General features: G+C 36.9%; 1 protein-coding gene and 1 pseudogene across 1 annotated transcript in view; both read right to left on the minus strand.

The window, feature by feature from the left end:
• Positions 1–3326: 3326 nt before the first annotated feature.
• FAM81B (family with sequence similarity 81 member B) overlaps positions 3327–17895 on the minus strand; it is a 60053-nt gene continuing 45484 nt past the window's right edge. The window contains exons 7-10 of the mRNA XM_517651.8: positions 16861–16967; positions 7080–7215; positions 5315–5510; positions 3327–3619 (exon numbers count right to left, since the gene is read on the minus strand). Of these exons, the coding sequence (XP_517651.6) occupies positions 3486–3619; positions 5315–5510; positions 7080–7215; positions 16861–16967 (573 nt within the window). The 3' untranslated portion in view covers positions 3327–3485. The remainder of the gene's footprint in view (positions 3620–5314; positions 5511–7079; positions 7216–16860; positions 16968–17895) is intronic.
• Positions 13069–15648, minus strand: LOC107974538 (RNA transcription, translation and transport factor protein-like; annotated as a pseudogene).

Genomic DNA, 17895 nt, shown 5'->3' on the forward strand with positions numbered 1-17895 from the left:
TTAACATATGCCTCAAGTCTGTAGCGTGGATCTGGATTGCAGATTCTCCAGTGCTCAATCATCCTATATTTGTGGGAAGAGAAGTCTGACATTTCCCAAAGGATTAAGTAATATTGTTTGATACGGAATAAAGTGCCATGTATATTGAGCTTCTTTAGGAGGATAGTTTTATTTATCTTTTTGGATTTCTGTCAAAATAAATGCAAGGGGAGGGAGCCCCAGTGCTCCACTGGTTCCTTGAACAGAGGTGAATTTACTGTGAAACAATGGCTTTTAAGCTTCAGGGGCTCCTGCTTGCATGAGCTCTAGCCATGTATTTACAAGATCATTGTCATATTTATAGAAGTAAGACATTTTAAACATAATTGATGAATGCCACTGATTAAGACCACTGCCTCTTTTCACTCCCACTTCCCTTGATGTCGGTTGGTGCTGAAGTGGCTGTGGACAAAGAGAAGTTGAGTTGGGGATACATTTGGATTACAGGGATATATTCATGTTGTTCACAGTCACTTCTGTGTTGAGTTACTACTAGCTGTCGTGATTAGGAGTGGCTTCCAGGAATATTCTTATAGACTTCTGTGCTAACTCATCTGGCATCAGGACAGTACATCAATAACAAACTGAAACATCATAAGCTTTAGACTCTGAGAAACCTGGATCCACCTGCTCAATGAGCATAGTTCTTTGACTATCTAGAGTCTGTGCAAACCCGTGAACACCACAATTTGGCATCCCAAGTAGAAGAGTGGTGATAGAGGATTCTTTGATCCTTTGATCTACTGCCCCACATGTTACTGTCCTGGCCAAGAGCAATGAAAGATCTATTGTGGGAAAACTTTTGGCCTGATTTTACACTATTATTTGAACTACAATCTAATTTAGAACATTTTAGAACATTAGAACATTTAGAACAAGGAGAAAATGTATATTTTTTTCAGTGGCTGTGTATCCTCTCTGCTTTTGTAGCTATGTCTGTATAGCAAAAAGAGAGTGAGATGACTTGACTCTTAGTCTGTATTAATTCCTAATTTAACCCTCCCTACAATCATTTGTTTAGTTCATTACAAAGAGTTACTCTTTCAGCCTATTATATTTGTTGTTGTTTTTATAAAATATTTTTAGTAGAAACAAAAATATTATATAAAAATATAAAAGCTTTCATAAATCCTTAATGTAGAAAACAGAAGTTTTTTAAAAAATAGAATCCACTAAGTTTGTTGTAAATTCTTACCTTTTTTGGCATACAGTATATGCATATTATGTTTAACTTAGTTAAAACATTTTATGACAAAAGTGCATCATATCCATATTGCTTTTAAACTTGTCTTTTTCACCTAACAGTATATCTTGGACATCTTTCTGTGTTCTTTTTAAAGGGCTGTCCAGCATTGGGTGGTGGGGGGAGTGGCCTTGTTAATACCATTTAGTCAATCAATTCCTTATATTTGGGTGTTTTCTGGTTTTGGTGTTTCTTTTCCTTTTTTTTTTTTTAACTATAACAAATGATGCTATAATGAGCATTCTTGTTCATATATCTTTGCACACTTTGGGAGTTTTTTCCCCCGGTAATATAAATTTCTAGCCATGGATTGCAGGATCAAAAGATATTTACATTTAAAAACGTTAACAGATGTTTTCAAATTGCCATCTAAATCATTGTAACAATTTATAGACTCGCCAATAATGTATGAGAGTGCACTCTTTCTCCACCCTTGCCAGCCCAGTATTATCAATCACTTTAATCTTTGCCAATCTTGAAAATAGTAGCTAAGGGTTTCTTAATTTTTATTTATTTAACAGTAAAGTTGGACATCTTCTCATACCTTCATATTATTATATTCTTCTGTGGCTTGCCTGTTCATATCCTTTGCCCATTTTGAAAAAAAATTGATTATTTTCTTACTTACTTGTAAGAGTTATTTGGGATTACTTGGGATATTAGCCCTCTGTCTTAGCATGATACTTGGTTACAAAGGACACTTACTATTGCATTATTTTAATATTTCTTACTTTTTCGTTGGATACCATATCATCACTGAACATACTGCATTTTAAACTCTTAAATTAAATTCTGCTATGAAAATCCCTTCAATTATAGACTCAATGATGCTGCATGTGGGTTATTAATAGCAATAAAAGGAGATGTTTCATACAGTTAAAAAATTACAGAAGTGAGCATTAGTCAAAAATTTACTCAGAAGGTAAACTTGTTCTGTATTAGGGGAGGAAGTTGTCACTTTTCTTCCCTAAGCCAAGGAAGGAGCCTAAGTCGGAAGCAAAGTTTCCATTGCCAAGCTTACATAAGTTCTGTGATTAGAAATTAGTCCTTGTTATAGCAGAGTGCATATCCTGAATAGTTCATTTTTATGTTTCATGAATATACTGCTCAGTATTAGGCTCTATATTTAATATTTATATCTAGAAAAGTTAGACAATTTTTTTTTTTTTTGAGACAGAGTTTTGCTCTTGTCGCCCAGGCTGGAGTGAAATGGCGTGATCTCGGCTCACTGCAACCTCTGCCTCCAGGGTTCAAGCGATTCTCCTGCCTCAGCCTCCCGAGTAGCTGGTATTACAGGCGCACACCACCACACCCGGCTAATTTTTGTGTTATTAGTAGAGACGGGGTTTCACCATGTTGGCCAGGCTGGTCTCAAACCCCTGACCTCAAGTGATCCACCCACCTCAGCCTCCCAAAGTGCTAGGATTACAGGTGTGAGCCACTGCACTTGGCCAACAATTTTTAATTGTATAGGAAACTAGCATTTTTGAAGTACTTCTGAATTTAGCACCTAGGTCAAATTATGTTGGATATGTTTTCATGGAAACTGTTGTATTCTCTTATTTTGCATTGTTTGGCTCTTAATTGCTTATAATTCTGGTACATATTGAATACAAGGAAAATATATTTTAAATATGCGTAAGTTAGACTTGCTACAAACATTGAGATTAGAAGTTGCAAACTGACCACTAGGTCATATCTGCTCCACAGGCGTATCTCACATAGTTTGAGAACTATTTTGAACTAGTTGCTAAAGCTTAAAAATAGAGGAATTTCTCTTGAAAAGTGGAATTTTGGATAATAATGGATTATATATATATATATGTTAGTCATGGACTGTCACTACATAGTAGCTATTATTTTTAGACAGAGTAAGTGCTCTCCAATTTGCCAGAGCTCCTGTCATTCTTTAATATATTACAGCTGGCCTACTTCACTCATGTACCTTATGTAGATTCCTCTTTCGTTATTTGTAGGTATATATATACATAAAGGCAGATATATAAAGAAATTTCTTAGTTTTTTCATTAATAAATTCAAGACATCCAAAGCTTCTTTGCTTTATTATTTTTCTGGTACATTTGTCTCCTTAAAAGGAGACATTAGAAGCAGTAAACATCCCAGAGATAGTAACTTTCTTCTTCAGAACTTTTTCCAACAAATCACTCCGTTGGCTGGTGAAAAAGAAGATGACTGAAAAGGTTTATACTTCCTGGAGTTCCACTATCTTGCGCTGTAATTTCTTTAGGTCTTTCTGTACTTTATATTTCTCTAAATCCATCTTTGTTTTCTGTATTTGTTGGAGGGAGCTGAGAGAGTCATGAATTGATTTAAATCCTGTAAGAGGGTAAAAGAATAGGTACACTTAAACAATGCATTAGAGCTTTTTAAAAAAAAGTTGCTAATCGGCAGTCCTGCCATAATTGATTATCATTTAATTCCAAGTGCATTAAATTCTATGAAGACCAGCCTAAAATTGTACATAATATATTTCTTGTATGTCATGAAGATCCATTCACAATAGTGTTTCAACTTACATCTGGTTATCTGGTTTCATTGTGAAATTTAATTATTTTTCTCCTCCTCTCCCCAAATATATTGCATAATTCTATATTGCAAGAGAGAAATTTAAAATATTTTATTCTTTCTGAATGCTTTGACGAGAGACTTGTGTGATTTTTTTTCAGTCTTGTTACCAAATTGAAGGTAAAGATCACAGATGAGATTTTAAATCTTCTCTGAAAGTAGCCTATTTGAGGGACCTAACAGCGGCCCCCTGCTGCCCTCCTCCCTCCTGGCACTTTGTATCTCTCTTAGGCATGTCTAGTCACTCCTGACCACAGACCTATCAAACCTCAAGGCCTTAGGGCACAACCCATTTGTTATTCACTGGGGCCTTTCACAGAGTCGTTTCTCAACACATTTTTATTAAAGGCATAAAGCAGCAAACCATTAATTTGAAGTTCCCCCTTTTTAGAACTCCTCCTCATTAGTAAAATGAAAGAACTTGCAGATGGTAAATTCCTTTTCAGTTCACCCTGAAGTTTTACTAATGGAATAAGTAAAATTAAACCTCTGATAGTTAAACAGAAAGCAGGGCCTTTAAAAGAAGGGCCAGTTAAGTTTGGGACATGATTCCTGGCCAGATAATTCATTATTTTGATATGACGGTGGGAGGGGTATATTGTGAGGGTTGAATTTCCAGGCAGCAAATTCTACTTATATGCCAGGAACATCTGGCAGATTGAGACCCTCATGTCCTCCCAAGGCACCTCCAAGGTATCTCTATACAGGACCAAATTTGGTAGAATTTACACATGAATTTTTCTGAGATCTAGAAGACAAAAGAAAAAAAATTACTTGGGACTTTCTCTAGGAAAGAAACTCTTCTGAGTCCTGGTAATTCCCTCAGAATTATGACTCAAGGCAGATGGCTGCTCCACAGCACCTATTCCATGTCCTTCCCTTTGAGAAATTAGATGAGCCTTTCAAATTAATCCTCTTTGATGTTAGCTCAGCTTGACACTGCTGCCATTAGCCTCTTCAAAATAAAAGCAGTCATTATACTGGACTCTGCTAATTCATCCCTCTTTCTCACTTCTAAAGATCAGGTCTCCAGTCTGACATCTGTCCAAGCTCATTACTTGTAGTTCAATGAGAAGGGCATTTGATTTAGGCTCTTAATTTCATAACATACCCACAAGTCACGTCTTGGGTATGTCCAAGGATTTTCCAAGTCTGACAATTCCATGAATTAGTAAAAATTCCATGATCTTAGTAAAAAAAAAAAAAAAAAAAAAAAATTCACACCAATGGCAGGCCTGTGACATTGCCAAGTGAAGAAAGTTAATTTATTTATATGCCTTCCAGTATAATACTCATATTCTATAGGATATTTAGAAAAGTGGAATAAATACATAACGATGTCACTAATGACAAGATTGATCCCTGGCCATTAGCTCAAAGTGGAAGACTGAGGGATTGAACAGGAAAGGACAGATATTCTTTACTTAATAAAAGGTATCTGCTCACCTGATTGATATTCATTCTGCATTGTCTCTAATTCACCCCAGATCTGCTTTTCCATTTGTTCCATCTTTTTGGACAATTTATCTTCCGTATGCTTTACTTTACTTAGTTGTGTTTCCTGTTTCTGTGTGTTAATGAAATTCTCTACTTTGCTTGAAAGCTGCAGCAGTTTTTCTTCCATTTTATTTTCAGACTTTTCCTGTAAAAGAGATTATGGGATAAAACTTCAGAAATGTACATGGATTTATCTTTCAGCTTAGAGAAAATATTTTTAACATTCATTTTTCTATGTTAAGCATGAAAATTCAAACCAAGTTCCTTTGTATCTAAAACTGTGTTCATAAGTATAAGAGTTAGTCCCTTTGGCCCTGTTCATTTGTAGTTTCTGGAATTCAACATGTTATGGAATAAAAGAAAAGGGCTGTAGCGTGGCCCAAATGCCTTGAGAATTTGGCATTTAAGTCTAATATTCAAAGACATTTTAGAAACTGCTTTTCCTGAGTTTCTTGGACATACTCCCTCAATTTCATACCTCCACGTGGACAGACTTCAGCTGGAATAGTGACTCGCCATTCCAGTCGTTTATTAACATCACCTGGACCATACCCCAGCCCCAGGAATTCTGATTTAATTGGTCTGTGATGGAGCTCAAGAACTGATAGGATTTAAGCACTCTCCAGGTGATTCTAATGTACAACCAAGGTAGGGACTGCAGAGTCAGCCTTAGGATAATCAGCTGCTTTTCTCCTCACTTCTCCACAGGGAATCTGGGAGCAGGAACTGGGCATGGCAGGTATGACCCTTTTGGTTCTCCTCTCTTTGGCCCCGTCTGCCTCGGGAATAAGAGTTGGTGGATTCCAGTCTCTGTGTTCCTTATGGTGGGAGGTTTCTGCCAGCACAATGACCCCACGGTTACCTAGTGCTGCCTATAACTGGTAAAGGAATCTGCCTAATTCAGGAGTGAAGAGCTAGCAGTCCCACTCGGCAGCTGCAATCTTACCACACATACTTTGATAGCCTTACCAGTGATAAAGCTTTATGTTTATCTCCAACTCTTGGACTCCTTTGTAACTCTATCAGCTGTTTACAAACTCAGGTTGGAGCTGGGGACATTATTTCCTGAGCTGCCTCTGCCTAAAGTCTCTCTACCTAAGTTCTCAAAACATGTTACTTTAGTCACCTGCAGGACTGGCAGCCATTGACCACAGTGATGGCGCTGTGCTGCCCTTCCCATTGGGTAAGATGTGCTGGTTGCAGTGGGAGAGGGGACCCCTGAAATAAGTATATTTCTCATAAACCTTAGTAGCCTCACCCCAAGGCTTGGGGCTGTCTTTACATGGTCTGATCTGAAAAAAGAGTTTTGAAAACTTTTAATCTACTAACAGATCTCCAGAAAAGTCAAATGACTTGTCTGCACATCACCCAGGGAGTGTGCCTTTAACCACTGATTCCCAGGGGAGGCCCCAAGAGAGTCAGACTCCCTGGGTCTGGGGTGGCAATCTATTTTTTTTTTTTTTTTAAAAAAACCTCTTCAGATTATTTTGGTACAGGTAGAGCACACTCTGAGAAACACAGGTTTGCAGAGTTGGGGAGTAGCAAACAGGACCAGAAGACAGGCCTCTGGACTCCTATTGTGGTGTTTAAAAAAAAAAAGTTACTGAAGCAGTGAAGATTACCGTAAATGTTGAAGTACAAATTCCCAGACCTTTACTCACTGCTAACAAGGACTACGCAGGTGCTTGCTTCACAAAATAACAGAACTCCTCACCAGTTTCTCCTGCAGGACCTTCAGACATTCATTTATATGGCCCAGGTGGTCTTTTCTATATTTGAGAAATTGGTTTTCTGTCCATTTTTTATTATTCTCAACTTCTTCATACAGATTACTTGAAAGTGAATGAAATCTAAGGGAAAAAATGTTTTGTTTCATTTTAATAAGTGAATTTAAACATAAAAAATTAGTATTGAAAAAGTCTGCAGTTTTTTGAGGTGATGAGACTCAATGTGCCTAGCAAGTATTTGTGGGGTGATGTGGGAGGTGCCAGAGACAAGGTAAGTACACTCTGGGTTCCTGTCCTGAGCTTGAGTTCAGTCCAGCTACTGTTAACACCCCCTCTACATACCCTAAAATACAAACACACAGTGACAGGAGCACTGCTGGCTAGGAGCTAACCACAGCCACACTGAAATGTAGTGTTATCCATGCAGAATTCCTCTCATGGCCTGGGGCTCACTGGTTGTGTGTGGAGGAAATACTTTGGTAAGTTCCCTTGGGGTGGGGATTATTACTCATGCTAGGAGTTGTCTGTCAAAGGCCAGATAGTAAATATTTTAGGCATTGTGGGCCATATAGTCTCTGTTGCAACCCCTCAATGCTCCATTGCAGTGGGAAAGCAGCCACAGATAATATGTAAAGAAATGAGTACGGTTATAGTCTAATCAAACTTTATGTAATATTCACATGTCATGAAATAGAACTCTTTATTACAATGCATAGAAACCATTCTTAGCTGTGGGTAAATGTGGCTAAGGGTGATAGTTTGCTGACTCCTGCTAAGTGCCGGTGTATGTGGCTGGGAGAGGAGCAGGGGCAGAGAGGACCTGCATTGTCTAGCAGAGGAGAGAAAGGTCAGAGGCAGGAGAGTGGAGGAGAAAAGCCCCCAAAGAACCTGGGGAATGCGCCAAGGGGGACTTTAGGTTGCCTTTGTCTCAGGCAAAATCTTCCATAAAGTCCCCATTGCTACCAATGAGTCTGTGTGAGTGGATTTTTTTTTAGGGGGCGTTTAAAGAGGCCTTGAATTACTCATGTGGGGCAAAAGCAGAAGTAATAGAGGTACAGGAAGGTACCTACGGGACCTATCAAGATGATGCACCATAGAAGTATTAAATAACAGAGAATGAAAGATTTTTAAAAATAGAAGTGGATAAAAGGGTTGGAATCATATATCATCAGTTGAGAAGTCACTGTAGAGTGGCCGAGGGTTTGAGGAGAGAGGGGAATCCACTCTGAATTAAATGAGGTATGGGACTGGGAAGAGGTAGGATGAGGGATGGGGACTTGTGAGTGGTTTCTGTGTGTGTTTTCTGCATGTGACTTGCTCATGATAAGATGTTGGCTTCAATTCCCTTTTAGAATAGGTAAAACTGTTAGATTGGCAAGAACAATGTTTGTTATTGAAAATATTCAGACTGTCTTACAATGTGTGGTACAGATAGTTAAAGTAATAATTGCTCTGATGTTTTCAGACAAAATTATATGCATATAATTTAGTTTGTGATGTTTATCATTGGAAATTAATTGATTAAGTCATGCTGGACATACACTGCATGTACACGCCTCTCTTGCTCTTTGGAAAAAGTGTTTCGGCTAATTATTAGAAAATACAAGTTCTGTGAAATCATTATTTTTAGGCTAATAGCTTTCAACTGGGGGCAGTTACCCCCCCTCCCACCTGCTTGCCCCTGGGGGACGTTTGATAACATCTGGAGACAATTTTGGTTGTCACAACTGAGAGGTGTTACTGGCATCTAGTGGGTAGACACTAGAGATGCTGCTAAACATCTTACAATGCACAGGAGAGACTCACAACAAAGAATGATCCAGCTGAAATACCAATAGTGCCGACACTGAGAAAACCTGACTTAGATGATGAAACCAAGGAATGGGAAATGTAAGTTAATTTTCCAATAGTTATATTAGTTACAGTCTAATAGCTAAATTCTGATCTTCGTCCTCTGAATTCTCTCATTATTTTTGACACACAGTGATATTTTTCACATAGATATGAGGCATATCTTGATTGACTGTTGAGTACCTCAACACTGAAGAAGATGGAGTTGGTTTCTATTCGTATTCTTAGTCTAATCATGATTCCCAATCACCTGTGCTATTGGTTAACAGCTGTTGGATCTCAGACAAATAAGCCCACCCACTGGATACGTAGACTCCCTCATATTAGCCAATTATTTTCTCTATCTGGAATACTCTTCCTCAGAATATCCATTGGCTCCTGCCCTAATTTCATTCAGATTTACATTTATACACCACCTTAAAAAATAGAACTCTTTTTCCTTATTTGAAACTTCCTATTCTCTTACCCTACATAATTTTTCTCCAAAATTCTCATCACCATCTGACGCACACTAATTTGTGTTCTATCTCCTCCACTAAAACTTAAGCTCCATGAAAGCAAGAATTTTGCATTGTTCATGGCTGATAACAATGCCTGGAATATAGTAAGTGCTCAATAAATAGTTGGCTAAATGAACAAATGGGTCATTCTTTCTCATTAAGTATCTTTTATTAGCATTGCTGACAAATAACAAATCATAGATTTGTCAAGCTATTTAGAAATCTAATCTGCTTTGGTTTTCATCTTCCTTTCCCTGTCTCTGGTGGAAGTATTAATTAATAGTCATAGTTAAGGGGGCCAGTAAATCCCCAGATAATCAAGAGATAGCTTTACAATTGAGAATCCAGCCTTCAGTGCTCACCTTTACTGTATAACAAATAAATGAGAGCATTTACTCTTTTATCACTGATACAATATTAACATCCCTCTGAAAACCAAGGAAACATTAAGTATGCCCATGTAATATCTCTGGAAGGGCATATCAGTAATTGAAATTCTGAAATTAAAGCCATAAAGAATGAATTACTACTTATCCTTTTATTACAAGATTTGCTTGCAGCTGGGGATTAATTTTCCTGGTAACACTCAGAAGTTGGATTCTGTTGGTAGTTTATTAAAATTTGAAAGCATTTTTGAAATAGCAATCTCCTTGAGAGATGAAAAGAATAAGTAAAATAAAGGTTTGTATAACTCTTTTTCTTTGCATAAGCTTTTCCCGGACATAATGGACATGATTTGCCATAATATATTAATTACAGAACTTACAGTTAAAATCTCAGCAGTATGAATCTATCTTAGATGACATTCCCATTTTAGATCCCAAATCTTCTATTTCAATAGGTGTATGAGCATTTCTATTAGATGTATACAGATAGGTGATGAGATAGAGCTTATTCTTTCCTTTTCCTCAAAACACAAAAGTCAGACATTTAAATTATAGCTAGAGACCTCACTAGGATGATGAGGGCTATTGGTTGTTTTTATGTTTTTAAGTGTTTATGCTGATTTAATCAAATTAAAGTACACACCGAGAGCAATTATAAGGGAGAAAATTACAAAAGAGTGAAGGAAAGCTGAGTGAAGATCTACAGACATAGCAGAGCACAAGGCAGAGAGCTGCAGTGAGGGATTAGTGGTGAAGGCAGCCAGGGTCTGCCTTCCTTGGTCATGGATGACATACAGAAATGAGGATGTAGCTCTATCCTAGGCCAGTTTTGCCACTGCACTTATGTCCCAAAACCAATGTCTTGTGTTAAAAAAAATCTATTGAATGAACTTTTCCAAGATTTTGAATTCTTGGAAACTATTACTGCTAGCAGGCTCTCAAGAACTTAGATAGGGCTTTGACCAAGTGTGAATGTAAAAAGAATTAGTGGCCTTTCATTTGCTGATAAACAGAAGATATTTTCATTTTTGTAATCATATTTGAAAAAGAGCTTAAGACAGACCATATGCTATTATTTCTTTGGAGACTGAGTCTAAGATTCTAAGTTTCATATTAGAAACAAAAAATTAGTTCCAAGAAATACTGTTTTTCTACTAACTTTACACCTACAGGTAGAACTCTCAAACTAATTTATTCTTAATGTTATGTGATTTCTAATTAGTGACACTAAAAATCAATTCTGCCTCCACTCTGATAGAAAGACTTTTGTTTCTTAGATATTCCAAATTGTTCAAATCCCAATACATTCACAGCCTGTTTCCCAGCCACCCAAGTCAATATGGTCTTTCCCTTTTAAAAATTTCTGTGGTAGAATTAGTTTTCAATAGACAGAATTGTGAGATGGAAACATCATGAATTGATCAAAACAATTTGAGCTTTAGAGTCAGACACTTTCTAGCTGTGTGATTTTGGGCAAATTAATCTCCATGATTTTATATGTCCTAATCTTTAAGATAGGGATAAATAAGATCCACCCTGCAGAGCTGGGTGCATTGAGTATCTTCAGCACTAGTGGTTGGTAAGCATTCATAAATGACGATTACTGTATTTATTATTTCTGCCTATTGATACATCATCTCATTTAACATTGTCTTAACTTTTACTTTTCCTGTGTTTAGCTTTTCACTTATGTTTTTTCTTCTCAACTGTAAGTAGCAAGGATTATGTTTGGATATTCTAAAACACAGTTTACATAATATAGGTGCTCAAAAATCGTTCATTCATTCATTGGCTTCTACTTCTATTTCAATGTGTTGGGTGCTAAAGATACAAAGTTGAATTTGACATATCTCTGTACTGGGTAATTATTAACTTTCTACTGTGGTAGTGTTTTCAAAGTTGGATGATATTATTTGAGTCTATGCATTTGCTTCATTGACCAAACACTTTTTCTTTTCTTATAAATCACTGTCTACTAAACAAGCGTCAGCAGTAAGAGCTATCTAGGGAGTGACTGGTAAGTGCTGCCCCTGCCAAACCCTTGTTAAAAGACAGCTTTATTTCCTGATGGCCAAGACTCTTGCTGTGTAAGAACTAAGTAGGCTTAGGACATTACTTAGCAGAAGCTCAGAGGATGATCCTTCTGAGGAGGAGGCACAGTGGAGGGGTTCATGCATGTCTTTGTCGGATCTAGAGATCAGTGCCCAAATCCCAGCAATTCACTAGAAAAGTGTCAGAAAACACTGTAGCTTTTAAGTTCAATATAAGTTTAGTTGACCATTAAACTTGAATTTGTAAATGTTTCTAAATGGGAAGATTGCCTATTTAACCTTTTTTTTTTAATTTGCAGACATAGTTTTATTTATATTTATTTATTTATTTAGATACAGAGTCTCACTCTGTCGCCAGGCTGGAGGGCAGTGGCACGATCTCTGCTCACTGCAACCTCCACCTCCTGGGTTCAAGCCATTCTCCTGCCTCAGCCTCCCGAGTAGCTGGGACTACAGGTGCCCACCACCACGGCCGGCTAATTTTTGTATTTTTAGTACAGGCGGGGTTTCACTACGCTGGCCAGGATGGTCTCCATCTCTTGACCTCGTGATCTGCCCGCCTTGGCCTCCCAAAGTGCTGGAATTACAGGGGTGAGCCATCGCGCCCGGCCAGATGCATAGTTTTAATTTTGAAAAATGCGCATGTAAAGTTTGAGGTTCCTCGGCTGCTGTTTCTGGTGCTTGGCCGTCAGGAATGGTGGCTATGGAAGCCGAGGCTCTTTGTATGTTTTAGCCGCTGGTATCATTTTGACAACCTGTCTTGACAGGTTTTAATTGTATCTTGGCAAGTGAGGTGACATAAAAGCCATCGTCTCGGGTTTCAATTTACTAATGAGGATGGTGGTGGAGATGGAATTACCTTGGCGTTTTGAAGGCATTTGCTCCTGGATTCCCTGCCAAGACACCTGCGAGTAGGTGTGGCACGGGGAAACTTTTTCAGTATTGCTCTTCTCTTCTCTCCCACATTTTCCATGATTGACATCTGGTAACCACAGAGGTATCCCGAGTGAAGGTGGCCCTGGCCTGCAGCAGCTCTGCTCTTTTTTTTCCCCTACTTTCCTAAACTTTATTAAAGAAAAAAGCACTAGAACATAGTCACTTTTCTGGGATTCCTCCCCGCAAAATGTGACGTTTGATTTTCAAACATGCCAGAAGTGGACATGGTTTCCAGTTGTACTAAATAGGTGAGAAGCTGAAGTCCTAAAGTGTTCATCTTCCAACTTTTCCCAGTCTGTGGTCTGTCCTTGGATCAGTAATAATTGTCTGAACAGCTACTATGGCTTCATTAATTTTTGTCTGTAGCTCTCTGAGCTCTTCTATATGCAGCAATTGCAGAATTTGAGCAGCTTCACTAAGAACTGCGTCTCCTGCATCAAAACCAATAATATTTTGTCTAAAGCAACAGGCAAACCCTCTGTTTGATTTGCCTTAGCAACTGCACCCTGTCAGGTGCTCCTGAACCAAAATTCGAATTGCCTTAGACATTACCAGGTAATCATCATGACATTGAATCTGAAGCAGGTTAGCCTTCACACCAGCCTTAACATCAGGATTATTTATATCCAAATTGATCAATGGTTCTGCATTTTTAGTTGCATTGTCAGCAGTTTTTGCATAATCAGGTACTAAGTCCTTGTATTTTTGAGCATTATCTCCATATTCAAGCCTCACAGCTAAACCAAGAAGCCGGTCAATAGCTTCTTGTTGATCTTGAATCTTGAAAGGACAGTCAACATCTCTGAGACACTTTTCAAAGAACTTGTGCCAGTCACTGCTGTGGATGTTTCTTAAATTAGCTGTCTTCAATCTTGTAGTGTCTAATTTTCTGGTCTTCAAGCCAAACAAAGGTTAACCTTAACCTTTGTTAAAAGACTTTTTTAGAGACCAGGTCTTGCTCTGTCATCCAGGCTGGCATGCAGTGGTGCAATGATAGCTCATTGTAACCCGAACTCCTGGGTTCAAGCGATCCTGCTTGCCTCAGCCTCCTGGGTAGCTGGGACTACAGGTGTGTGCCACGGTGCCTGACTAAACTTAACCTTTAATGTTATTAAAACACTTTTATTTAAAGTTAATCTCTTTATTCAGAGAAAGTTCTTTCTTTAAAAAAAGTGAGTTCTATACATTATCTACTTCATTTTTAAATGTATATGTACCTCAAAATCCTAATATTAGCAGCAATTTACTTTTTTTAAAGTAGTGGAACTACTTATTTTTGTTCAAAGTTAACCTTGTTAAAAACTAAATCCAATATACTAGATTGAAACAGAAGTCTTCTGATTGAAAAAAAAAAAACCCTGTCTTACTTTCTCTTTGAGCAAAATACATTTTCAATACATATCTCAGTCAAATCGTTAATATCTCTAATGTGAAAGAATACTACAAATTGATAAGACAATGACAAAAATCCCAATACAAAATTTGATAAATAATAATGGGCAATTCACAGAAAATTCAAATGGTAAAAGGGAATGCAAATTAAAACAGATGCTTTTTTCATCCTTTGGCCAGTATTAAAAAGAGAACACATTCATCATTGGTTAAAATGTAGAGAAAGGTCTTCTCATACATTGCTGGTGGAAGTGTAAAACCCTACAACATTTTGAAGAAGAAATTTATAAAATTAAAAAAATATATATATATATATATATACTCTTTAACCTAGCAAGCTTGCCTATAGAAATAAAAGTGCCAGTATTTAAGGATATCTAAGGATATACACATAATACTTTTTTTGTTTTTTGTGGTAGTCCTAAACTAGAAATAATCCATTCAGCAATAAGATAAATGGTTGAATTAATTATGGCACATATATAAGTTAAAAGATTGTACAGCTATAAAAAACTTAGAATATTTACTGATCTGGAGAGATATCCAGGATGTACTAGAAAAATCAAATAATTGACTAATATGTATAGAAATTATTTTTAAAACCCATGCTCCCTCTATACTTATAATATACATATATCCTTTCTCTGTTACATACTTATATTAACAAGGAGGAAATTGAGGATGGCTACATCCCTGGTGTTAATATTGATTACAACAGAAGGCTGAGATGATAACCTCGTTTTTCACTGTTGTTGGTTTTTTTTTTTTTTACAATTAATGCATATTTTTACTTTTTAAAATTGGAGAAAATTTAAATATAAAAGTCAGTTGTGTAACTAAATGAATTATTAGAATTATTTGCCTGGGGAAAAGCATGGTTTATAGAGTCACTGCCACCTACTGTAATACTACTGAAATATTAAGACTTCATTATTTAAAGTGAGAAAAAGAGTCAAGTTTACACTGTTATAAAAGTGTCCAGATTCAGATTTAACAACTCAGATGACTTTCCATAAGCCAAATTCCCATAATACCAAAGACAGAAAAAATGAGCATCATCAGTAATGCAGCAGTTAGCCCTGGATCTCAAACATTTCCTTTTTCTCTCTTTTCCACTTGTTAATATACCTCATCCCTTTAAGTCAGCCTTCCATTTCAGTTTATAAATCCCATCCCTTCCCTATACAATCAATTCTTAATCTGTATATCTAGAAACAGATTACTGTTCTACTTTTCCTTTGGACAGTTTTCTTTGTCTTAATTCCAAGCTAAAGGTATTAGATCAGCTATTCACTGAACACCCTCATTGTGCTAGAATTTAAGAAAGTAGAAATGCTTTCTTAGAGTATGAAGAACATGAGTATTTTCTGTTTACTTGACAACTACTTCTCCAAGTTTTAGTAAGGACAATTGTTTTACATCAACTTGTAAGACACACATATTTCGCATTTTAGCATCTCCAAAATCAAGAAATATCTTAAAATGATGATATGCTATGGTTTAATTGTTAGCTTCATGTCTTACAGGTACAAAATTATAATGGTGCATGTTATATTCAATGGCACTTAGATTTAATAAAATACAGTAGAGACGGAAAAAAATGGAGAAAGTAGAGTATTATCAGGATACTGGATTTGATTAAGGCATTAAACCCAAACGTTGTGAGACATAGAGGAAAAAGAATAAGAGCATAAGGGACAGTATGATAGTATCCAAGTAACTATAATTTCCCTCTGCCTGCACCATGACCCTGGGAAATGATGATCATTAAAAAAAAAAAAAAAGGGAGATTTGATAATAAGGAAGCCAGTAATTTGAACATTTGTGGAGCTGTCTCCTTTACTGCTTTCTCCATTGAGTGGAGGAAAAAATTCAGTTTAAGATGGGGTAGAGACCAGTCTTAAAAAGAAATAATGTAGGCTGGACACGGTGGCTCACACCTGTAATCCCAGCACTTTGGGAGGCTGAGGCGGGCGGATCACCTGAGGTCAGGAGTTCGAGACCAGCGTCAACATGGAGAAACCAGGTCTCTACTAAAAATACAAAATTAGCCAGATGTTGTGGTACATGCCTGTAATCCCAGCTACTCAGGAGGCTGAGGCAGGAGAATGGCGTGAACCCAGGAGATGGAGTTTGCAGTAAGCAGAGATCGCGCCACTGCACTCCAGCCTGGGCAACAGAGCGAGACTCCGTCTCAAAATAATAATAATAAAAATAAAATAATGATAATGTAAAGGAGTAAATAGAGGATGTTAGGAAGAATCTTAAAGGAAAAGCTTGTGTATCAAAATCGTTTTTAAAAATATTTGATAATCTTGAGGAATGAAATTATTTTCCATAGTGCTTTACATTGAGACATTTTAATATGCAATTGATAATAAGTAAAAATTACAGGAAGGGTAAAAATGATTGTGTCATTCAGTTGAGATATTGTGCAGTCAAAGTGAATGATAAGATTAATCTTCATAATTCTTTTATTATAAATATTATATAAGTTACTTTAGTGTAGAATATTCTCTGTGTTAGTTCACTGCTTTATTTCTTGGCCAGGTTCAAATTCCTGGGATAGGTTTTTATTTCATGCCAATGCTTTCATTAGGCGAAACTCTTTGGAATGCACTTAACAGAATTAAAAATCTTCTATTCACTTACTTGAATTCCAAAAGGTTCATTTCGTGGCGATAATCCCCCTGGACCATCTTTAAATTCGAGGTTTGCTCAGAACTGGCAGTTTCTATCTTTCCTAAGAGCTGCATCACCTAGTCAAAGTACAAGAGGGTTTGTGCATATGAACAAAACCACCAGCATTCACATTAATATACTTTATTCCTTTAAGGAGCCGGGAAACAGATTAATATACTTTATTCCTTTAAGGAGCTGGGAAACAGACTTGAACCTAAAGCATGATTGCACTTGAAAATGCCTTGTGTTCAAATGAGTATTACAGTTACACTATCTTCAAGGAAAGAATAATAGGGAGTGTTCCATTCTGTTGTCTAGAATATTCTTTTTGATCATAGGCCATCTAATGATATAACAAAAACATGCTGTTTCCATTAGTTTGTTTATTAGTCTGTTAATTTGATTATATTTCTACTTCTCTATTGTCTCCAGTTACAATACAAGATATGGTATGCTATTACCACCATATCCTCAGTGCACATTAGGTGATCAATGGTAAATGCTCAACAAATACTTATTGAATAAATGTTTAAATGCACAATCAGGCTCTGAGGAAAACACACATGACTGGCCCAAGATTTCCAGATAGTATTCTGACATGAGCACAAGTGAATCCCAAGTGAAATGACTTAGGGCATTTAAGGAGAGGAAAAAAACAAATTCCAGTTTTAGAATTTAAGATTAGAGCACCTTTCAAACTGCCAGAAACATTGAGAAAATTTCTTTATGTAAAAGAACTGGATTAAAAAATAGATGCAGAATTGCAACCCATAATCATGCCTAAACTAGTCACTTCTAAGGAGAATGAAACTACATGATTGGCTTTGGTCAAACAGAATTCAGCTCCTAATAAAGACGGTCATATGGAGGAGAGTGGGCATTTAATCAAATGAGTTCTTATGAAAGAAAGAGGGGAGTAACGGAAGGATTTGAATAGGTAAGTGTTGGGTGGGCAACCAACAGCACTTGAGTGGCTATTTACAGGAGAAAGATACACTTAAAACA

The sequence above is a fragment of the Pan troglodytes genome, chromosome 4, assembly GCF_028858775.2.
Source record: "Pan troglodytes isolate AG18354 chromosome 4, NHGRI_mPanTro3-v2.0_pri, whole genome shotgun sequence".
Classification (NCBI taxonomy): domain Eukaryota; kingdom Metazoa; phylum Chordata; class Mammalia; order Primates; family Hominidae; genus Pan; species Pan troglodytes.